Source organism: Erithacus rubecula (assembly GCF_903797595.1).
Source record: "Erithacus rubecula genome assembly, chromosome: 6".
NCBI lineage: Eukaryota > Metazoa > Chordata > Aves > Passeriformes > Muscicapidae > Erithacus > Erithacus rubecula.
The window spans coordinates 41,209,219-41,233,900 of NC_136688.1; the positions used below are offsets into that span (position 1 = coordinate 41,209,219).

At 41.4% G+C, this 24,682-nt stretch overlaps 1 protein-coding gene across 1 annotated transcript in view; it reads right to left on the bottom strand.

Moving 5' to 3' along the window:
* The window catches only part of LOC306803551 (stonin-2-like), a 92,403-nt gene that overhangs the window by 20,221 nt on the left and 47,500 nt on the right, over positions 1-24,682 (bottom strand). The window contains exons 5-9 of the mRNA XM_079309099.1: positions 23,761-23,963; positions 22,438-22,486; positions 7,392-7,568; positions 5,869-6,364; positions 5,158-5,479 (exon numbers count right to left, since the gene is read on the bottom strand). Coding sequence (XP_079165225.1) covers positions 5,158-5,479; positions 5,869-6,364; positions 7,392-7,568; positions 22,438-22,486; positions 23,761-23,963 — 1,247 coding nt within the window. The remainder of the gene's footprint in view (positions 1-5,157; positions 5,480-5,868; positions 6,365-7,391; positions 7,569-22,437; positions 22,487-23,760; positions 23,964-24,682) is intronic.

Below are 24,682 nucleotides of genomic sequence, written 5' to 3' on the forward strand. Positions count from 1 at the left end.
AACATTCTCCTGCTAATCCATTAGCTGAAATGTTGTCATTCATCCTTTTGTTAATGGTCTTAAAAAAAAAATAGAAAATCCCCTAAAAATACCATAAAAACAAAACAAACAAACAAACAAAAAAAAAACCAAAAAAAACAAACAAAGACCCACTAAAAATTTCTGGCTTCAAGTAACAGAGTAAGTTTGCAATCTCTGACAACTACATTTACAGCACCTATGTCCACAACTTAACTTCTCCAAAAGAAACAAAACATACCATAAAGCAGGCTTTCTTATCCAGGTTTGAAATACCTGATCTTATAAACACTGAAACAGATTTTCAAAGCCAGACTTCTCTTGAGTGCTAGTATTTTAAATCTGTGTAGTACTCAGAAATACCAAGTACCACTAACAGGATTATTTTTCCACTTAATTCATAACAGATGCAAAAAGACATTCTACTTAATAGCATTAAGTCCTATTATTTCTATAATTAAAAAATTGCATGAAGCTTATACAATTCAACTAGCACAGAAATACTACTTAACCTATTCCATATATTGTTCCTTATTACATTAAAAGCATCTGGTTACTTAATGCCAAAACCACATTCTGCAAATAAACATGCTTAACCTCAAGTCGGTAAGTTATTTTATTTAAGTCAAGAGAACTATTACCTGTATGCCTCAAATTACAATCAAAATTCCTGCAGGATAGAGGGTGCATTTTCTCCTTTGATCCTCCTCTCCTGAAATTACCTATTAGGTCTACTTTTCTAATAAAACAGATTTTACACAAACAGGCTCATATAATTTCCACCAGTAGCTACTTCCTCCTATGTCCACAGTCAGGTATTTACACAAGGTTTATTCACAAATCCTTCTGAGTCTATAAAGCCCTATAAGAAAGATACCAACATTCAGATACAACAAACTGACTCCACAGCTCAACAGTCTGCTTGGGAATTTCTTTTTTTCTCTAGGTGGATATGAGAAAAAAAACAAATAGAAGCAGTTACTGGTTTCTAGCACCCAGCATTAGCTTAGCAAGACCTCAGAAAGGCAGGTTAAGAGCACAGATGTTCACTCTGTCATTGCTGACACGGGATCCTTCTGCATTACTTCCAAAAGCCCAAGTAAGCAGGTAAGTCTCCCAAAAATGACAGTGCTGCAGGGGTGGAGTGAGCTGAGTGCCATGTGAGTTAAGCAGCTCACCAGCAATCTGTACATGCATGAATCTCTCTGCATGAGCCTCACAGTGCACTGCATCTCAAAATGAGTCAGAATTTTCAGACATTGTTCTAATCACACAGGAATATACACGATACACTCATGGCTCTGTGATTAGAAGGAAGAAAAGGGAGAACAAAACATTTGCATGCTCACAATTAAACAGTGTCTGTCTGATTTCACCAATAAACATTTATGTAATACTCAGAAATACCCTGTCCAGTTAAAATTCTCTTTTGTACACTCCTGAACATCCAGCCTAGGTGGAACATCTCTCACACTGGGGGCAGCAATGTCTTCAAGAGACATTCACAGTGAAATTCTGAAAAGAATTCTAAAGAAAGAAATTCTAAAGAAGAATTTCTAAAAGAAACCACACAGTACTATCTTCAGCATACACAAAGTGTTAGCTTCAAGCATTATTTAAATGATGCTGAAGCTGTTTATATAAGCCATCTAAGACTCTGGAGTTGAATGACAAAACTATTTGCATACATTGCTTACTCAAAAAATAAACACTGTAATACAATTACTGAATAAGCCTAAAGATGGCATAGCAGGTGTGCTTTCCAGTAAGTTTCTGCATTCAGTCAGAGAAAGCAATGAGAACAAATGGAAACTTTAAAGATTGCTATTAAAATAATTGTGCTTTCATCTGGTTTATATTAAAGTGCCTCCCTCATAAAGAGTACATTGCTGTAAATGTCAAGCTCTTTTAAGAGCAAAATACTCAAATTGCTCTTCAATAAACACTATTCCAAGCACTTACTACAGATTAAAGACAACAATTAAAATTCCTGATTTATTAGATAAAACCACAAACACATAGAAGAGATTTCGAATCTACTATTTCCCCCTCCAGGAACATAAGGGAATGATTATATTTTACTTTCTCTGTGCATCTTGAAAAGAAAACTTGAGTATGGTGACACTGCTAAACACACACTCCAAATCCAGGAGCAACCAGCAAGCTATTTTAAGAAATGCCACATGCCTTTGGGGGCTTACACTTCCTACATTCCTTCCACTTCAAGGGTACAAAAACTGCAATCCTCTGTAATTATTATCACAACACTTGGGATTTCAGCAATTTGTGTTTCCAATAACCAACATGTTATGGAGAGACAGACCATAGCATACTTTGTACATCTGACAACAGTTTGTTCCTGGTTGCTTCTGCAGCTCTCTCTGAAACACTGCTAATCTTTCTCCCAGCCATGCAGCTGCCGCTATAAGCCGGCCACATGCAGCAAGCAGAGCACAAAGTAAAGGTAACTACTTGTAGTCACAATTACATCAAAGATGTGCATAAAAAAAAGTAACATATATAATCTATATTGTAAGCATTGCAAGTTGAGTTTAATGTTGTTGTGGACTTTTACAAATAAATTACCTTTATCGCCCGTAAAATTTTATACTATGTATAACTGTTCACATCTAACACTTGTCCCTTACTGCAGAGAACAGATTTTGAGCAATTCAGATATGATCAGAGATGCTGATGTGATGCCACTGACACATTAGGCTCCAAGTCCAGCTTCCTCCTAAAGTCACGTGCTTGCAGCATTTCAAAATGTTCCTACTCATGTCTGGCAACCCTCAGGTAAGCAATGTACCTTTTGCCACTGAATGAGACTCAATTGATAGAACTGTAAGATTTTACTACTTAATTGAAGATTAACCTAAAGCATCTGAAACAGGCTGTTTTTAAGCTTGCCTTTTACTATTCCAGACATTGACATCTTTCAGAAGAACTTCCAGTATAGAAATACAGCGAAAGAAAACAAGTCTTAGTAACTTTTTAAGTCAAAAATAATTACAAGTCCTCTGGACTTTATTCAATGTATGTATTTTTTGCTATTAGGTACTACACCTCGGTCAAGAAACAGAAGCAAAACCTCTAATTTACTACACAGAAATAAAACCCTTTCTTACGATAAAAACACAAATCAAGAAACAAAAGGACAACTAAGATTCAAATCACACACATTCAATATGCATCCTGGTAAGTAACTGCCCTGTGCAACAGCTGACTACTTCCCTAAAATTTTCTGATACAAAAGCTAAGAAAATATCAAATCAAAAGTGCTTCCTTGCAATTGTATTAACCTAACTCACAAACAGGTCACAAACATTTCTGATTAGGAAAAGAAAACTAAGATGCTTTACATTTTATTTTGTAGTACACTAAATACTGTAATGAAATGAAGTAGTGAAAATTTCAAAACCACTGCTTTGCCTGGACTGCAAAAAAATATTTGCACACTTTAGGCACTAGAAACACACATAAATCATTGAGCAGCATCTGCAGCCCATGACCCATGCATAAAACTTGAACATTAACTTCACTTTTGGGGAGACAGCTGTAGCCAGACCTTGGCAAAGTGCCATAAAATAAATACCACAACTCCCCTTGATACACTGGGTAAGAACCTTTTAAATACTCCTCTCCCCACACAGCAGAAAAGCTATTCTGAAGACTTTACAGGAGCACAGGAACGTGTGCGAGTTACACGCCAAGGACAAAAAAACCCCACAGCAAAATCCAAAACCATCCAAGCAAAATAATTTTTTTAAAAATTAAAAAAAAAAAAAAAAAAAAAAAAAAAAAAACAAAAAAAAAAAAAAAAAAAAAAAAGGGAAGGAAAAGGTAAAACAGACTTAAATGCAGGAGCAGACGAAAATGTCTTTGTGCGATGCGTAGAAGCAAAGGAAAGCGCATTTACACGGGCAGGAGACACCCTCGCCCCCGCAAAGCGCCACGGCTCCGCACCCGGGGGCGACGGGGACGGGCAGCGTGGAGAAGAGAAGCGATGGGCAAGGCCGGCCGGGATCCGAGGGACAAGCCGCCCGCCTCCCAGCCTCCGCCGCGGACGCATGCACCTCCCAGCCCGCGCTCCGCGGCTCGCTCCCTATTTAAAGGCTGATGTGGTGTTTAAATGGAGAGGCGGTGACGTGGGGCTGGAAAGCACCTTCCCATCCTAGCAGAGTCTATATTAGAGAGCGGCAATAGCGCTATATAAACAGGGCAGCCACAGGGAGGAGGAACACAAGGAGCAGGGAGGCAGAAAGGCAGGGGGAAGCCATGATGGATCTGAGAGCCACAAACAAGGGGGCCGAGCCCGCCGCCGGGACGCCGGGTTTGTCTCCTCCAGCGCTTCGGGGCGGGGGTCGCGGCCGGGGGCGCGCCGGGGAGCGGAGCGGCGGCCGGGGGGGCTCGGTGGCCGCGCAGGTCTGTGTGACTGCTTGTTGCAAACCTCTGTGAGTACAAGTGCAGCAGCGAGCCACCCGCCAAGGTGCAGAAAGCACGAGAAGGGGACGGGGGAGAGGTTTGGGGCTTTTTTTCTTTTTTTCTCTCTTTTTAAAATAAATACTGCCTCGCTCGCCAGAGTTGAGGGCTTTCGCTCGGCTTAGCCGATTTGGCCGGACTGGGAAAAGTGCTTTTCAACCATCGTCTCCTTCTTACAAAGCAACATAAAATGGCTCCAGCGGAGCCCAGGCGGGCTTCCCCGACACCGCAAAACCGAAACCTGGCTCGGGCGCCCCTTCCCCTCATCTCGGGGCGGGCGTTAGCGCCCGCGCTCCTCCAGCTCTCGCCCCTTCCCCGGGCGCCTCCCGCCGGCGGCGGCGGCGGCGCCCCCCGCCCGCCGGCCCTTCCTTCCCTTCCCCGCCGGACCCCCGGCCTCCCCGCGGGGCCGCCCCCGGGCCGCCGCCCCGCGCCCCCACCGCTCCGCTCCCGCCGCCTCTCTCTCCCCGCCGCCGGGCGCCACAAGTTGGCTGCCGCCGCGGGGGCGAGGCTGCCCCGCGCCCCCCGCCGCGGGGCCGGGACCGCCTGAGGCGGGCGGCGGGAGGGAAGGGAGTGCGGGGGAGGGGGCGGCGGGCCCCGCCGGCCACCTCCGCCCGCGCTGCCCCCGGGGCCCCCCTCGTCCCCCGACCCGGTCCTTACCACGGGGTTTGTGTTAGTCGAGCTCGCCATGTCCCGAGCCCCCCGGGACGCCCCCAACCGCGGGGGGGAGTCGCCCCTAAAACAATAAACCTGCCCGGCTGCGTCCCCCCAGCGCCCGCGCGTTCCGCCCCGGCTGACGGGCGGCCCCGCGGCCTGTGCCGGGCTCGCTCGCGGCCCCGGGGCTGCAGCCGCCGCGCTGCCGCCTCGCCCCTTTATATAGCGCGAGTCGAGCGCTGCGCGAGCGGCCGGCGAGCGGGGGACGCGGGCGGGGGGGTGCAAGCACCGCGAGAGCTGCCGCGAGACCGCGCCGGGCCCGAGGCGTCACGTGAGCCGCCCCGCCCTCGCCGCCATGACAGTTATGGAGGCGGAAGTGGCTGCGCGCGGCAGGCCCTATCGAGGCGGAAGTGTCTTCCTCCGGGGCGCCGTCCCTGCTCGGTTTGTGACGTCACGAGGCGCGCGCGGCGGCGGGGACCGGACGTTCCGTGGTCGCGCGCGGGACAGAAAACCGGAATCGTTTAGTTTGGAAAAGATCTGTGAGAGCATGGAGTCCAACCAATGACCGAACACCCCGTGTCTGCTATAGCAGGGCACTAAGTGTCACCTCTAGTTTTTCCTTAAACACCTCCACGGATGTTGACTCCGACACCTCTCTGGGCAGCCCAATGTCTAATCACCTTTTACGTGAAAAAATTCACCCTGGCCAACCTTTACCTCCCCTGTCCTGGTACTGGTTGCCTGGCAGAAGAGGCCAGTCCCCACGTGGCTGCAACTCTTTCAGGTGGCTGTAGAGACCAAAACCCTGAGTTTCCTTTCCTAAACACCCCCAGCTTCCTCAGCTGCTCCTCAGCCTTTTGCTTCAGACCATCACCAGCTCCTTTCCCCTTCTCTGGACACACTTCAGCACCTCGATTGTCCCTGAACTGAGAGGCCAGAACTGAACACAGCATTCGAGGTGCAGCCTCGCCAGTGTCAAATACAGGGAGAAAATCAATGCCCTGCTCCTGCTGCCCACAGTAGTGCTGGTACAGGCCAAGGTGCCATCCGCCCTTTTGGCCGCCTGGGCACACACACACTGCCCCGTGTTGAGCCGCTGCTGGCCAGGGCTGGGCTGTCCAGGGCAGAGCAATGGAGAAGGGCTGGCAGCCCTCACAGAGGAGGTGGCGCAGGCCCTGCTGTCCGTGCTGCTGGTCACCACCAGGGCCAGGCTCTGCAGAAATCAACACGCTCCAAGGCAACTAAAAACCACAAGTAATGGCTGCAAGGCAGAAATGCTCTTGTGGGCCCACAAGAAAGGAGCTCATGAGCCCTGCACTGTGAGCGCTGGTGCCTTCTCTCAAAAGCAGTTGATTAAAGGCTGCCCAGGCCTAGGTGTCACTGTTGTAGGCAGTGTGCCACCACCTGGGCTGGGAGCTGAGGCTGGAGCTGGCCAGGAAGAGGGAGGCAGCACAACCTGAGGATTTACAGATGTCCTTACTCAGGGTCTCATCAAGGCCCACAGGTGCTACTGATCTGCAACATTGCTGCTTTTAAGTTCTTCATCGAGCTGGTGGCAACAGGATCTCCTATCTGGTTGTCAGAGCTCTGCCAGCTGGCTTAACTTCCATTTTCCCCACTTTATTGTCTTTTCTTTCATTCCCTCTTTATCCTCTTTTTCAATGGTAACCTATGAGAAGCATGTGATATGGGAAAATCTTCTCAACTATGAGTATTCCCACCCACTGTTCACAGTGCTCAGTCCTTAGCACACCTTCTGAACTCCACTCATCCCTTAGAGCTCCACCAATAACTCACCTGTGTGAAGTCTGCTCAAGCATAAATGAAATACAACGTTGAATTCTGACTTGGCACACACAAGACATAATAGGTTACATTTCTTCAATAATTGTGGTGGTGTAAACTACATTTGTTATGTAACCTTCAGCCTGAACTCCTCTCTATTAACTAGCCCTAGTAACAAGTTCAGGAACTCCTGTCTTGTGTATTTTGATAGGGAGGAGTTTGTTAGTGTGTCTAGTGGGTACAGGAGGCTTCCCCTCTGGTTCCTCAAAGTCTTTTATTTCTACAGTAACACACTACCTGGCCTGCTGGAGTGCAGGCTTTGTATAGGGACATGACAGGTTGGTTTAGAGTGGGTCTGTTAATTAAGTCAGTATTCACTGTGCACATTGCTGGAGCCCTGGTCAAAAAATAGCATAGTTTACAAAATTCTACCAATCCCACCTGTCCAACCTCACCTTTTTTGCTGGAATTTTCCACCTGCATGGCACAGCCAACAGGACTGAAGAGGATTTGCCCACTCAGAAGACCTAATTCATAGTCTGATGAATGAATTACAGGGATTGATTGAGATACTGGTGTTACTTGACTTCCAATAGCAAGGTAGTAGTCTCTTGGAAAATTCTTGTAATTCACTGTGAAACAAAACTGCCAAAATGACTGGCATATTACCAGGGAAGAATCAGGTTTACCATTCATACCCCTTTTTTTTTCAAAATAAGGCTTCAGTTGAATGGTTACAGTTTGCTACAGGAACCCCCTCCCAGTTTTTCAGAGTTGCTTACTAAATAGATAAAAAAATTAACATGTGGGAATATTCGCAGTACTGCCTCAGTCTGGTGTCATGCTCCTTTCCATATTTCATCAGATTGCCTTCCCAGAAGGCAAGACCTATATGCACAGCCCTCTCACAGTTTCTCAGGCACTAATATCCAGTTGTAACACAGCACTGCAAACCCCTGAGTGCCTCTGAAGAATATTGCTGAACGAATTCAAGCCCTCATGAGAAATGCCCCATTGAGTCAGACTAATGGTCCATTTAATTCATGGCAATTCAGCTGCTGCTTGGGGAGTCAAGCGAGTTGGCCACTTCCTGCAGTCTGTTCACCCTGGCTGCCTGCTGTATGGATGTTAAGGGATTCTATTTAATTTAGCATTTTGTTAGACTGGCATAACATACACGCTTGTGTATAGTGCAGGAGCAACACTGATAGTCTGGGGAGCATCAGAAGGCATAAGCTACATAACAGCATTGCTTTTACAGTTATCTGCATTTATCTGCCAGCATTCTCCTTTGTTTGCTGGGCAAGCATGAATCTTCCTAAGTTTGTGTGTTACCTGGTCTGTCATCTTTCTCCCTGAGGCTTTTACCAGTGACAGCTCAGGATGGCTTCACCAGGTTTAGCAATAACAGCTGTACTGTTGTGTGGGCACTTGTGTTTTAGCTATTGGCCTGTCTAGACTTGAGCCCCATATGAAAGTGGGCATTGGATTGAGAGCCAAGATAATGACACTTGGGTAAACTTTCTCCTTCAATGCAAAAATTGTGCCAAATGTGAGATAGTGTAGGGAAAAAACAATTTGTGCACAAGATCAAAAGCTGATCCTTGGTGTGTTAGAGAAGGAAATAATGTAGAAAAGTTCCCACTCAATCCTAGACACAATCATATTTCTTTCTCTACCAAATGTTTTGAGACAAAGACAATCCATCTTTTACAGCAAACATTTCGCACTCAGAGATACACAGTCTGCATTGAGTATCCTGAATGATTCCTAGCCTGTTCAGAAGCATCCCTTGCTTCTCCTCAGCAGGGCAAATTACTTACCACTGCAACAGCAGCTAAATTAAAACAAAGGGTCTAAGATATGGGGATATCTGTAGTTCATCTTCTTTGTAGTCCATCATGGAACTTGTGAATAGGGAGCTGCAGGGGGTGGGGAAGGAAGAAATAAATTTTCTTCAGTATGGTTTTTGGGTTGATCACCCTTCCATTTTAAAGTTCTTGACAAGTACTAATGGGTTGTTCTACACAGCATATCTTTCAAGAAGGCATTTGCAAAGTGATAACTGCTGTATAAGTATTTGCTAATGGGGGAGGCGTGGGACACTCTTGAATCTAGAAAGTCAAAGATGCAAAATGTCTGTGATTGCCACAGAAAACCATGAGCAAGGAGTGAGCTGGAAGAAAGAACCAAAAAATCTTGATGTTAAGTTAAAATACATTCAATGTAAGTTGTAATCTTAAATTCTATTTTTCCTCTGTTGTTTAGTTGGATTTTTTGGTTCATCTGAAAATTGTAAAAAAAAAATCTGAAACTACTTTTCTGCCCCTAAAAACAGATCATAAGTATGCCTGATCTCCTGCACCTGGAGAAACCACTACCAGAGCAGTATCAGCATACACTCATTTTTCTTTGAAATCATAGTGAAGAATAGAGTACTTAATATGAGCTGTTGCTGACAACAGTAGTTTTTAATTTCCTTCCTAGTTCTCAAAACAAAATAAAACTTGCTTTCTTGATGGCTTGTCATTATGTCTTACTAGTTCCCCTTCTCTCTGAGGACAGTGGTCAAGCAAGGAAAAAAAAATTGGTCTTAACTATATTACAGGATGACAGAATGATGCTCACTGTCAGCACACCATCCAGAGTTGTCATCATTGCCTTGTCCACATTACCAATCTGCTCTTGTACTGTTGAAGTGTCCTACTTTAGGCATGAAGACATTTTCACCCAGTATATTTATTACACTCTTACCTTAAAAACAAACAGCCATTGAACACTTCAGAAGGCTTTGGCAACACTTTAGTATTAGTCAAAAAGTAAACGTTCTCACCCAATCTCTGAAACAGCATGTTTCCAGGAGAGTGAGATACACATTTAAACTTCAAATTGCAATAGCATGTGTTAAAGGATGAAACAGGAACATACACTAAGATCTGAGGCAGTCTAAAAAATGTTCTTAAGGGAAAATGCTTCTTAAAGCTATGTTCATACATTATTAGATTAGAGCTTATTTTCTCCTCTAAGTCTCATTGTTTCCATTGGCAGCACCAAAGACAGAATATACCCTTAAATAAAATTCGAGAAATTTTGTTTCTTTGTGAGGGGTGACTAATTTTGTTCTTTTTGTTTCTTTGGGGTTTTTAAGTGTCCATACAGAGCTAAAACCAAAAAATAAGTGGCCTGAGCCACAATCCAAAATGTTGGGCACAGGCAGAAGTTAAAAGCAGACATATCATAATGAAGCTTTTCTGCATGCAGCAAGCCCTCAAGAGTCAGAAGGGAGGCTACCACATAACAAAAATTACATTATATGACTTTCAGACAGTGTTCAGGTAATAAACAAAAATTCCCTAATTAAATGATATAAATATATATATATTAATTGACATTCTCCTAATAGCCTGCTCGCCATGATCTAGTAGCTGGAAGCCAGAACCAATAAACATGTCCCTTTTGCCTTCAGCAACAGGTTTTCCAAACAGGTTTTTTTTTTTTTTAGCAAGGCACAAATGGAATTAAATAGCTCACATCACCCTTACTGCAAGGCCCCTCTATTCTTCTAGTGGGACTCCTCTCATATCTGGAATTCAAAGCACAGCAATATGCTTTACCAAAGCACACTAACACCATTTTTAAGGGTTTAGTATGTGTAGAATTTAAGATCCCTCCTCACAACCCACAGAGAACTAAACCTTCTCATCCTACAGCAGTGTATTTTGCATCTCATGATCTTGCAGTGAACAGACAATGTTTCAGTGACGTCTCATCTTTGAAGTGCTAGAACAGGCTAGGCTTTCAAGAAGGCTGAAAAAAGTCCCTAAAATTCTGAAGGGTAGAGCTTCTCTGAAAGGGTGTGAGGTAAAGGAGTGCCTCTCAGTTACACATTAAGCTTTTATTTCATTATTGGATTTGTAGAGTCTCAGGCCTGCTCTACTCTTACCGAGTACTTAATGAAACAAAGTAGGAAATACAAATATTTTTTTCTTTAATATAAACTGTTTACAGTCAGAATACACATAGTTTTTGATAACAACTTACATATATCCCTTTCTCATTAGGGCATAAACCGGACAATAAAATTATGCACTTGGTTATCCAGTCAGAGCTACATCGCTACCAACATAAGAAAGCAATCTTCCCTGTCCCAAGCTAAATACCCAAGTTGCAACTTCACAGAAGACTGCATAAACAGGTGACCAGTAACTGTTCATTATTGTAGCTTCTGCCCCCATCTACTTTCAACAGATCTCTCACCTCTTCAAAGACTGAAGGACAGCACCACAAAAGCCAGGGGATCAGTCAGAGATTTTCTTAAAGCTGCCACTAGCAGCTGCTTGGCTCTCTCCTGTCAATGCCAGGATTTATCTTCTAGCAGAATCATAGTTCCCTATCTGACTTATACAAACTCCATGTAAACTTTTGCAGAAACCATTCCTTTTCTAGAACCACTCGTGTCTTCTCTGCTTAGGAAATTGCCTTTTCTCGAGTAATCTGTAACCTGTGCACCGTGGTCTTTATAACAGCTGTTTCTAGTAAATTATCAGCTACAGCTGGAGGAGACGAGTCGGTCTTTTCCAGGCTCTTGCCATATACAGCATTTATTTTACACCTTAGCAGAGGTTTTTGCCATCGTGGATTTTGTGGACCAGGGACTGAGCTTTTTCATGTTTCTGGTCGACAAAACTACACTTAATTTGTAAAGGCAAAACTTAATTGAGACACTGACTCAGTTTTTCTCACGACCCCCGAGTATTCAGTGATAATGAGGATTTGAGGCATTAGTACTTCCTTCCCACACCACTGTGCTCATTCTGTTTCTATGCCACAACGCTCTGATTTTGCCAGTTCCTTGCTGTGCCTTTTTTTGGGTTTGTTTTCTTTTTCGTTTTTTTTTTTTTTTTTTTTTTTTTTTTTTCTCCTCCTCCTGTGCTGGCTAATTTTTAACCTGGATCAGTTTCCTGATCTGGTTCATAGGGCAGCTCTACAAAAGATGTGTTTAATGCAACTGAAAGAGCTGACAGGAGTAGAAATAAGTGACCAGAGGAGGAAATGCTTCAAAACAACATTGTTGCCAAATGCTTTGTCATGTAGAAAAGTCTCCAGGCTTCCTTTTATTGAAGAAGAATTGGCCATTACTAAAATGCATACCCTGCTTGCTCTAATCAAAGTCTCATGCTTGTAGCAGGAAGATTATTGGTCTTAGAGCATAGACCACCCCTTCATTTTTCACGTGTGCATGTTTTACATAGTGCTGAAGTCTCCACAAACTGGATGATTCATAATTTGAATACAGAGTACCAGTGCTTGAATGGGTAAAAAAAGTCCCTAAAATTCTGAAGGTTAGAGCTTCTCTAAAAGAGTGTGAAGTGAAGGAGTACCTCCAAGTTACAAATTCTGCATTAGAACTGAAATGCTTTTGAAGTAGTAACATTAATCACTCCGACTGTTACTGTTATGAATCACAGCTACTCAGCTGTGGTGATGTTTCAGCAACAGCCAAAATATTGCTGGCTTTGATCTGTGATACCTAACAGCAAAGAAATCAGATTAAAAAAAAGCCAGACTTAAAATACCAACTAGTGTCCTCATACACAATATCCTACTTTACTGATCCAAATCAGAGATGTATGTAGCATGCTGATAAATGTTTTCACTGACTACTGCCATATATTCCAACCATCAGCTATGATGTGCAAAGGTTCACAGCAGAACTGAATTAACTTTAGCAAAGTTATTCTTAGTATGTACAAACATCAGAGGATGAAATATCCATAGAGAAAAATTTGCAGAGTGACCTATATAGTGTGCCATTGGAAGCCTTACATAGCTCAGGCTCCATGTGGTGACCTAAAATGGAGTAATTCACCTGGGGTACACCAGAACACAGGTACAGTGTGTGACTATGGCATGGTGCTGGCCTGTGTGTGTGTTAACTGATTCTCCTGGGAATGTGTGTGTTTGTGTAGTCTCAGCTTCTCTGGCACAGCTGGCAGAGTGGAGATGGTACACAGGCTGCTGCTGCCAAGCAGAGATGTGCTGTGGTGTATTTTACTCAGTGGCTTTTCCTTCAGCCACATGTTCACATGTCTGCTAAAAATGCTTTTGTGCAAGGCAGGTTTGTTCCCCTTTAGATGCTCACTGCCTCCCAATTAATACTTCTCTTCCTTTGTGCCCAGGTGAGTGGCCTGGCAATCCACAGCAGTTTCTGGGTAGCTGAGAATTTCATAGAGATGATTTAAGGGCAAGGAGTGTACAGCTTTCATGGAAAAACCATAGGTGTGTCCTACACTTTGCAGCCTGTTCAGAGGTGATCCTTTGTCCCCTCTGGGACCCAGCATGGGAGACATCAAGGCATTAGACAGACAAGCCAAATATTTTTATTTTTTTTATTCTCTTGATGAGTGCTAGGGTTGTTTTTCACAAGACTGGGTGGGATTTGCAGAAAACAACTCCAGTTCAATTTTACCTGAATTTAGTCTCCCCAGTGAGGAGCAGTGAACATAAACTCAGCTGGAACCAACCTATGGGTTATGAGTAGCTAATGTGGAGTTCTCATTCTGAAGCAAATTATCTAACTGCAAAGCTGCACTAGAGTGAGAACTGCTGGGCAGCTGGAGTCCCTGGCTTTAGGAGAAAGGATAACAGCAGGAATGAGCCAGCCCAGTTCATGCTGTAATGGAACTGTAGGACCCTAGGCATTTTTAGCCATTCCTAACCTGTGACCCATTTCCAGAGCTCCTCTCTGCACCAGTCTTCATGGTAATTGATATAACCTGGGAGTCTTTGGCATACCAAGATTTTGATAGCTGCCAACACGTTAAAAAATTGGAAGCTGCACTTATACACTGGAACTCACATTTTCCTTGAGCTGCTTCCTGTCCTCTGCCTTGCTGCTTTGGATGAAAGGGAGTTTTTCCATCTTAAACATCTTCCACTATAGATTTTCCTAGATTTGCAATATGGCCTACTGTCATCAGCCATCTCATTTCTCCCACCCAGGCTCTGAGCAGATTAGTGGTCAGTGTGGCTGTGTCTCTGTTGAAAGGAAGTATTTCTAGTGAGGCATCCCATCACATCTGCAGTACCTGCACTATTTTATGGTATGAACAGAGCACCCACTGAGCAGAAAACAGAACTTCCAGTTTATAGTTTTCAAACAGCTGCATTTTTGCTGGAGAGACTGACCCATGCTCTGACCCATGTGTTCAGATGCAGACACAGAGTTAAAGTTACAGGGTGAGGACGCAATGCTGCCTTTATTGGATGTGGTCTGTAGGCACAAGGGATGATTTTTCCCAAGAAGTTCTAGCTGTTACTGCAGCCAGCCCCTGGTAGTCTGTACTTTGAGCTCAGCTGGGCTCAGCTCCCATGAATGTTTTCACTGTCAAGGATTTGCTGCTGGGTGTCATCTAATGTGAAGTGAGTGAGAGGACCTTCAAAGCCAAAGTGATGAGGTCTCTATCCACATCAGTTACATAAATACATGAGTGGTCAAAGCAAGTTCCTTGCCCTGCTGCCAAAGCCAGATGAAGCTGGGGGTGAAGCTGGAGGATGCAACCAAGTGTAGAACTAGAAAGACACTTTGTTTTAGACCTGACAAAGCAAGATGATCAGCAGTAGTGTTTGAACTGTACAGCTTATTCTCTTTCCATTACTGTAGACTTCTTCTGCGAATGTTCATGTCCCTCCAGCCCACTTTCTAGCTATGCCTTTCAAGATTAAACACACATCTCTTTCTGAATGGTGTGTCAGGCTATAAAGTGCTATATTGATATCAGTGTAAATTGCAAAAGAATGAAGGGCACAGAGCAGGCACACTCAAGGTCGGTCACCCTGCAAATGCTGTAAGTCTGCTAAGGACTTTGAAGTAATAAGATGTTATGGTTTGGGGAAGCAATGAAGGGACATAATATCTGCATTCAGCTGGGGGTCTAAAATTCCAAGGCATACATTTAATGCTGTCTTGGTTTTCCTATCATCTTAGAAGTACAGTCCTTTATTTAACTCTTCAGATAGCTTGATTTCTTAATGTTTGAAAAGAACAACCTAATATTTAAATGAAAGATGATAGGAAAGAAAAAAGTAATATCCTAAAATATATAGGCCATGGGTTTTTGCATGACTTGAAAATATCATGTCCCCTGAAGTATATCTTAGTAGCTTCTAGGTGGAGCTCCTACATGTGGCTGACTTGAATCCAAACATTCAGATCCGATTACAAAATGTGACCACCCTAAATTACCACTGATTTAATAAAGAATGTTCAGTTATTCCCACATGAATGTGAAAAAGAATCTCTCTTTTAGGTAGACAATTTTATTATGATTTTAATTTTTTTTTTCTTTTTTTTTGGTTCTTTTTTTTTGTTGTTGTTGTTGTACAGGAGAATCCGGACATAATGAGGTTTTACTAAACTCCTTTACTATAAGGAGGAGACATATAAGGAAGGCAACTATAAGGAATTCTGATCATGGCTGCGCTGTGAATGTTTCTCTTCCAAGCTGAAAGTAAAAGAGGTAGCCACAAGAGGGAGGTAGAACTCCTATGGCAGTATAGTAACCCCAGCAAAAAACAAATTGGAGAAATGCACTTTCAAATTTTCTTTCTTTGAGCTGAAACTGCCCAGTAGCCCTTGCATTGAGAACAATGATCGTTGGCTATAACTCCTATGAATGTAGACTCAATGCATGGGAAATACTGAATGGTTAATGCAAGCTGAAAATTAGTAACTAATATATCATTTTCTTAAACCTATAATTCTGGTAAGAAACTACCTCAGGAGAGATTGAAACTGATTGTCATGTGCTTTTTTGTAGATGGGAAGGAAAACTGCCCTCATTATTCAAAGGCATATAGTTATATTTGTGCCAGGCTCTAATACAGAAAGATCATTTTGTTTCTGGAAGAATAGATTTTATAAAAATTTGCTTCTTAGAAAATACATTGTAAGGATGTATTTAAGCAGTTCAATTTCTACAGCACCTCAGCAAACAGGTAAGGAATAGCCTCAAATGGTGCTATTATTTATCCTATTAATTACTTTCACTGAGCAACAGGTCTTCTAGATTCAGTGAGCTCAAAAGGGAAAGCAGCTTGGATGAAGGTAGAGGGTAGGTCTGGTGTTTAATTCCTGCTCTGTGAACTATTTCCATAATATTCTCAACAGAATTTCATAAACTGCAATCAAGGATTGACAAACCTGGTCAGTACTCTAAACTCTCTAAAGTCTTCAATTCTTCTTTTCAGTATTGTGTTGTTTCCACCTCTGTATGGACCATCTAGGTAGCCTCAAACAAGGAGGAGAAAGGGATCCCAAACCTCTTAGCTCCCAGCCATGCAATATTCTGACAAGTGCAGAGCTTTGTAGTACACAATGCTCATTGTGAGCACAGCAGCAGGTTGGAATCCTCAAGACAGGGAGAGTAGGGGAATACCTGGCTTGAAAACCCAAGCTGAACTTGGCTGTATAGAACTGTGGTACTTTGGGTCACATGCAGGAACAGTTGGTGTTTGCAGACATCTTTCATGCATATTTATGAGAGCTTCTAGGAATTTTTGTACTTCCAGAATGAGGCAGCAGCTGCATGGGGGTTGACCAGACAGGATTAGTGGGGTTGGCTGCCAGGACTTGGACAGAGCCACAGTGGCTTACCCCAGGGCAGTGGGGAGCAGCTGTCTCTTTTAAGAGTGTCCAGAAAATAAAAAGGTCAAATCTTTTTGTCAAATTGTTCTTTCCATCAATGCATGCCTATACCATACACAAACAAATGCTTTTGTTTTTTATAGAAATAGTTAAACATTATCTAATTACAGCATTTTTTGTTGGAGGTATTTGAAGTGCATTATGGATATAAATTTAAACTGAATATGTGCATGACTGTGCAGACAGGTAAGGACTACTTGGGTGAAAAGGCTAGTCAACATCACTGAAAAATTAATTTGTCTGTTGTCCTTTTCTCAGCTAAACATGGAATCAACTGAGGTAGTCAACTCTTACACCCAATTTTGAGATCCAACTGGTGTACAACAGACCAAATTCTGCATGGGGTTCAGAGTCTTGAAAACCAGTGATATTTGTGATTCATTGAGGCTGTGTGGTGCAGCAGGTCAGTAATCCAGAAAACAACCTGGCAGTGACCACTAGAGAGCAACAGTCCCTTCATTTCTGAGAACCCACGGAGTGTGAACATGCAGCTAAGTGCCTCCAGTCTGTTGTTCACCAAGCAGAAATGTCAGTCAACTCACAAATTCATCATGCTGTGCCTGCTGGCCCTGAACAATTTGAGAGCTGATTTTGACAATGCGATTCACATCCAAATCTCATTCTATTTGTTCAGAAGCCTTCCATTTTTTCATAATATTCATATTAATTTTTACAGTATTTGTTCCTTTGTTCCCAAGATTAGTATTTGTAGACTGGGACTCCCCAAGTCTACTTACTGTCAGTTGTACTGAGCTCAGAGAAATATTCTGAACAGCAGTTATGAATATCTGATTTTATTTGGCCAAGAGAAGTGCCCAGCTCTTCAGTCTGATACAAGGAACGCTTCTGAGAAAAACAACAGACTGAAGTATGTCTCAGTGACTCTGAGAAAAGTGGAAAGATGTATGAACTGACACATGGCTTACTGAACACAGAGAATCATAGCAGAGGACTCTATGTACTCTAGAGCTTACACTTTGCAAACAGATGTTCTGATGGCAGGAAGATACCATCATTTCATGTACTCCTGGTTTTAGTGGTCAAGGAAGAGATCACTGAGCAGAGGCTTCAATCCTCAATTACTTTGTTTCAGGAGGGATTTGTTCAAATGCTGAACCATCTTCCATATTATGTTAGTACTACTCCAAACTGTTATGTGGCTCAGGTTCTAGGCCTGCTCTATTTCCTTTGCAGTCTATTGTTCAATTTGCATGATCAAATAAAGTAATCTCTTTTCTCTATGTAGTCCCATTGCTTCTAGTTTATGTTGTCCATTACTCAAACTATTCCCTTTCCTCTTCTGAATTCAAGAACCTCTGATTTATCAGAATATACAGTACAACTTCAATTTCACAGTGAAAATGTGGATATGCTGTTTTATCTTAACATTTATTTAAATTTTCACGTAGTTTAAACAAAACATGACATCCCGTTTCAACTGATATAAAGAAAAAAAATAAATCACTTCTATGAAGTTTGCCAGTGTATAGACTTACTTATTTTTACAAAACAAGAAGGTATGAACATGTTACAAAATAATAATTAAACCAATTAATGTCAATAGTGCAAAGAATGAATTGAAAGTATGAAAGAGACAGAGAGGGAGGGGAGGAGGGAGGGTAGGACGGATGGGAGGATGGATGGCTGGATGTGGGGGGGGTGGCTGGCTGGCTGAACAAAACAGCAACATTAGGAACAGCTGTGCCTGTTATCACACAAAATTTTATATCTTAGACAAGTCATGATGTAGATTTAACTTCAGTGGCAGAAGAGGGTAAGTATTAATCCATAAGTGATCTCTGTGTGCTGCAAATTCTGGTGCTGGTCAGTTCTAGAGATTAATATAGCTATGCACACAAACTGCTAAGAGTCACTGAAGGAAGTTTTTCACCATCTGGAACACAGGTGACCTATCAAGCATTTGATTAGTGAACTGAAGGGCCAAGGAAATTACTGATAATTTTATGCAAGCAAAAGAGCAAGCACCTCCAGGATGAACTTTATACACCTTTTCCACTTGCTTTCATGCTCCTTTGCATGCAATTGCCCTCTGTCCTGGGAGGTGACTGTTCAAGAGGGAGTTTTAGCAGCTACTAAATAATGTGGACAGGTGTTGGACATCCTATCAAGTAACTGTCAGCCAGCAACCCACCAGAGAAGGAAAATTATTTCTGCAGTGTTTTTAATGACACTTCAGTATCTGACTCCTTCATAGAATGACTAAATTTAAATCTAAATAAAAGAAAGAACAAAAATAACATCAGTCAGTTTTAGTGTTTCTCAGCTGAATTCACCCATTTTCCTTTTCTAGAGGAGTGTCAATAGTTAAAAGTAAGAGACATTAACTAAAATAAGCTCAGCTGCCTGGAGATATTGCTCATCTTTACCCCTTCTGATCAAAGACACTTTGTATTTCTAGGCAAAATTCCATACGATACCTCAAGTCTTACCACAGTACAAATATTAAAACCATGAGAAATAGAAAGAGGACTGAAAATGAGAAATGCTTCAGGGAGTAAATGTATGCTTACCTTGAAGGCACATTTCCTGCATGGAGTGTTTGAGCACTACAAAGCTTTCAAATATACCAAAGGGCATATCTTTCTTAAAAGAAGTAGTAATCTGAAACTAGTCAGAGAGATTTTTCCACATGATTAAAAAAAAAAAAAAAAAACAGAAAAAAAATCACCCCCACTACAGGCACTGCTTGTATCAAAATAATTCCTGCTACTTTCAAACTCACAAATTTCTCAGATTATTTCCTTTCACTCCAATCAAAGTCTGTTCAAATTACTGCTATACTCACATGGGTGAAAAGTATATGTACATAAAGTACATATGTGACAGCGTGTAACACTCAAAAATTTGCACTATTTAATCAATAAAAACCAGTGGAGACCTCAGTAAGGGCACTTAGGATCCCAGTGTTCAAATTCTCAATGATCATAATGGTGCTGGACTGAAAAAATAATTCAGTTGAGACACCTTGTTGACAGCAACAATAGACTTTCTAAAGATTTTGGTTATTAGCAGTCTTTTGAAAATTCAAACTACTTACTACAGTCCTTAGGAAATAAGGAAATAAGATATTTTGAAACTCTGGCTGAGGTATTAATCCTAAATTCTTGAAAATTCAGTGGCAGGTACCTCTAAAAACACTCTCCAGAGACGAGACTGGATTAAAACAGCTTTCATATAAACCAGAACACTTTTCCAGTTTTGCCTGAAGAAATTCATGATGACTGGAAGAAATACTTCTGTGTACAACTACACAAGAAAGATGAGAGTCAGGTTTTTCATTCACTGATTCTGAATTTAAAAAAAAAAAAAAAATCAGCAATGAAGTGGTAAAGAAATTAAATAAATCCATAAAATTCCAGTATGTTTATCTTTCTGTTACTGGAACACAGAATGTTCTGTGGCACAAGTATGATGGAGACTGAATAGTTTAACAATTCAACAGTGATGGAAAATTATATTAATTTTATTTTCTCCCCTTTTAAGGTGCACAACATAACTTTGCTAACTTGTATTACTTATTTGTGTTTCCATGAGCTGAGGGGCAATAGGCAAAAAAATCAGACATTGAGCCAGAGTAGAAATTCTCCATTTCTTTCACAAAACATTCTTACATTTCCTCAGTAACATCTCAGCACTGTTTCAGTTTGGTGTTTTGTCTTTTTTTTATTTCTTGATGGTGGGTTTCAGAAACTGTACATTAGGAGCTGCAGTGGAAAGCAGGAAGACCACTCAGAAATTCTTTGAGTGCCTTTGAACAGGAGTGAATTTTGTAGAGGAGTTGCCATGCAACTCATCCCAGCCAGTCTGTGCCAGAGCTGAGATTCAGTCTGTGCTCCCAGATATTTCACAACCTACACAAATTACCATTAATAATATCAGAAATTTTAATCCATTGATCTCAAAATTCTTCATAAAAGTTAATAGCATTCTTCCATTTACAGAGAGATGTTGCAAATGTTTAGTATTAATTGGTGTGCTCCAAGGAGCATCCTGGGCACAGAAGGGCTACCTGCAGTGAAGTATTACAGGCTTGTCAGAAAGTCCTACAAGGACTGAGACTTTACATATTTACAATGGTGCACCTGTGTAAGTATGTGTCACTAGGATAATGCAGGCTTGAAATTTAGATGTATATAAAAAAGGCATTTATAAGTTCCCTACAATTTATTTTAAATTCTACCACTACCAGTGTCAGACTCAATGAAATTGATTTCATGATTTATTTGGGATTTTAACATTGTAGTAATTTTTATAGGAGTCATGGGGTAAATCAAGAGTGTATTAATTTTTTATATTAAATGTAAAATGAAATAAATGTATAAAAAAGCTTTCATTTTAATTCATTATGATCTTAAATTACATTGCCAAAGTTTTCCAAATGTGTATTTTATAGTCAGTAGTAATCTTTCAAAAGATAAATGATTTAATAAATTACTTACTTTACATTTATCGTTATGAAACAAAATATTACACAAGCCATAGAAACAAGTAAAAATGGGTACTTTTAACACTGTTTTCTCTGAAAATATGTGTAAATGAATGATTTATGTCTTCTGCATTTTTATTTAGAAAGAGGTTTTAAGACTTGCTATTACTTCCAGCTAAGTGGGATAAAAGTGGGGATAGAAGTTTGTTAATTTTTGGAAAGAGATTTTGGGGTCCAGTTAGTGGGAATATTATAAAGATACAAGTTACCCATATTCTAGGTTCAAGATAGAACATGAAAACAATATTGTGCTGGACAGACTTCCAAGGATTTTCAGGAAAATAAACAACATTGTCTGTTAAAGTAATTGTGTTCTGACATTTTCAATAACCACCATTTTACCCATCGAAGAAAACATACAAAAAAACCCCAAACCCAAAACTAAACCCCCATGTTTTTCCCTTAAATATCTTTCTAGGCAGGAATGATCTAATGTCAGCAAAGTCCCTCTGGTATCTCCACTATTGTAATACACATTCCCTATTGCTAGCAGCCACGACCATGTTCAGTCAAGATACCAGAATGGCTCAGACTACAAAGTAAAAATTTTAAGAAATTGCAGAGGCTTTCTTGTAACTTGTGCAAACCCTGTGAAAACGTGCACAGTGACATTGTCATTCGAGGGATGAGACAGGAAGGGCTGAACAGAGGAACAGCTCTGTGATCAGCTGTCCTCTCTGTAGTTCATCTACTTAAAACACAGAAACCATTCTCTGTCTGAGATGCAGTGTGTTGATTCTCCAGAATGATGCTCAGGGTTTTCACTCTGTGGACCATTTCAGAAAGGAGATTTTATATAATTTTTTCACTTGATCCTCCCTGAATTTTATTTGGCAGTTCAGAAGGATGCAATTCAGTCAATGGCCAAACCAAATGGCATTGAAACAAAATGCTTAATGAGGCAGGGCAAGACTGTGAGATAAAGGCTGTTTTCTGGTGTGGCTGTGATGGTTGCCAGACCATTCTTGAGTGCAGAACCTAAATGATGAAAAGGCAGAAAAGGCAGGCTTGACTGTACAACTGTACTTATACTGTTCCAGCAAAAGCCCATGGATCCCCTCCAAACAACCCACTGACCACATTCTTCTCAAAGTATGGATCAACACAAAGAAAAAAATTATACTCTTCAGAGCATTATTTTAAATGTAGTAGTCCCGAATTTTTTAAAATATAAATACCCAACCCCTGCAAGTCCTTTCTTCCAGGTCTGTTAGTTTGACCACCCCTCTTGGGACTTGCAGACTGATCTTCCTTTACTGTGTAGCACATTCATTGACATTTGCAGTACTTTCTCCCTTCAGATCATCATTCAAGCTTTTTTTCTGCTCTATTTCGACCTGGTAGAAGAAAAAGTAGAAGAAAATTTGTAATGAGAAAGGAAAACAAAAGATTCACAAATCTTCATCAGTGGTGGTTCTTGTGCTCAGGTGAAGAAACTCTTGGTGAACTGAAAGGGTTGTGAGGAAAAATATACTGAGGATTAGGAAAAATTTGATTTCATTTACTCTATAAGGATTTTCAGTCTAATCTAAGCAATACAATTCAGCAGTGACATGAAATAATTACTAGAAGAGGTAATGTCACACAGAGAACTCATATGATCTTATATTCATTACCATTCCCAGTTGTACCCTGAATACAAATCCAGAACCAAATCTGCAAATAGGTGGCTTCCTACGTGACAGCAGAAAACCATCCTTAATTATAAATTCTGTGAAGACTGATGTATAAAGCAGAGGTTTTTAAAAATTATTTTGAGTTTGAAGGTATCCATAAGGATCATCAAATCCAACTCCCTGCTTCTTGAAGCAGTGCCTAACACTACCCCAAATATCAGCACACTCCCTGCTGTCCTCAGTTTCAGGGTGCCTAAGCCTACAGATACCAATTTGTACTGGGACAGGGCCAAGGAGATCTATGTTTGCATTCTAAACTTCCACATCTCTGAAAACTCAGGAATATTCCAATGTTTTAATTCTTAAAAGGGATACCTAGGAAGATCAAATACCATCTCCAGGGAATTTAAGAAACTACTAAAAATATACTTACAATTACCAGTAAAAATATTTGCCATGAGAGTCTTTTCAGAATCTCTTATCATTGCACTCGAAGGCAAAGTAGGATGCCAATTTCTCTGCTGAGTATTCAGCTAGCATGCAAATTTACTGAGATATTTTGGCAGGAATATAGATAGTGCATTTTCCTATCTGCTCCTCTTCTTAGGGCAGGCAAAAGGAAGAAATATTTAAGGGGAGAAATAACGTGATTTTTCTGTCTGCACTAGAACTCCCAGAGCACTCTCACTATGAAGAGCAGCAAAACTCCCTGTTCAAACTCTCAATATCAGCTAATCCCCAGGAGCTGGCTGTGTGCACGCTCTTCCACAGGCAACTGCAAGCAAATTTATTCCATCTTTGCTGAGGGATAATCCACTGCTTGTTTGCCATGAATCAATAGCTGCACATTGGGTAGCTAGTGCACACAGCCTGGCATGTGCCAAATTCCCACCTCTTTTGTCCGTGGTATTTTATTTGTCTGCCCATACTTTTCAAGACAATGAAGCATGCAAAGTAACCATGGTGATCAGCTCATGGTGACTGCTCAGTTTTACCTTGTAGCTGTAGTGTGCTGAATAGTTGACCCACTTCCTCACATCAGTCTTGTCCTCGACAGAGATGGAGCGAACGGCGGCTTTGGAGGCAGAGGTGGTGGGCATGTCAAACTCCACATCCACATAGCTGACAAAGCTGGAAGGCACTTCCCGGTCAGAGCCAAGCTCTAGGTGACAGAAAAAGCAGTGAGGATGGCCAGAAGCTGGAAAAAGAGAGTAAACAGTCGTGAGAGTTGTGTCAGATGAATCAAACAACACCTAGGACTGCAGGAAACTGAGGATCTCCCTAGGTGAACTAGCTCACAACAAGTGTCTTACCTGCTTCAGTGTGGTTGAAGTTACCAAAGGAATTAAACAAAATGCAAAAAGGATTGGTAATGATTCTAGTTTGCTTTTAGTAGGTATGTGTATATATGTGAAGTAAATCAAGCCCTGAAAGGTAAAGGTATTTGTCCTCTCGGTTCCCTCAGTATCTGTCACATGCTCAGTACATCATGGCATATTCTGCTGAAATATTATGAAATAGTAAGGAAAGGAGGAATTTGAAAATATTTGATGTGCATTTGAAATTGTTATCTCCCTCCTCATCAGAAGAAAGTTTACTGGATAAGGTTAAATAACTTTCCTGTGTTAAAAAAGAAAATTTATGCAAAGCTTCAGAATGACCATTTATTCCTCACTCGAACCCAGGACAAGGTGGCTGTCATTAAGGATGGCAAGGAGAGGAGGTGATGCTTAGCTCTGTCATATGTAAATGACCCTTATTGTTTTTTTCTCTTTGTTTTGCTGGACAGCAGTGATTTTTAAAAACTAAAATAGGGACTTCTAGTCAAACTAAGTTAGCTTTTTCTCTGACTGCTGCCAACTCCTTAAACTCTTGAGCAAGTAATTTAATGTCTCTGCCTCAGTTTCTCTATTTGCA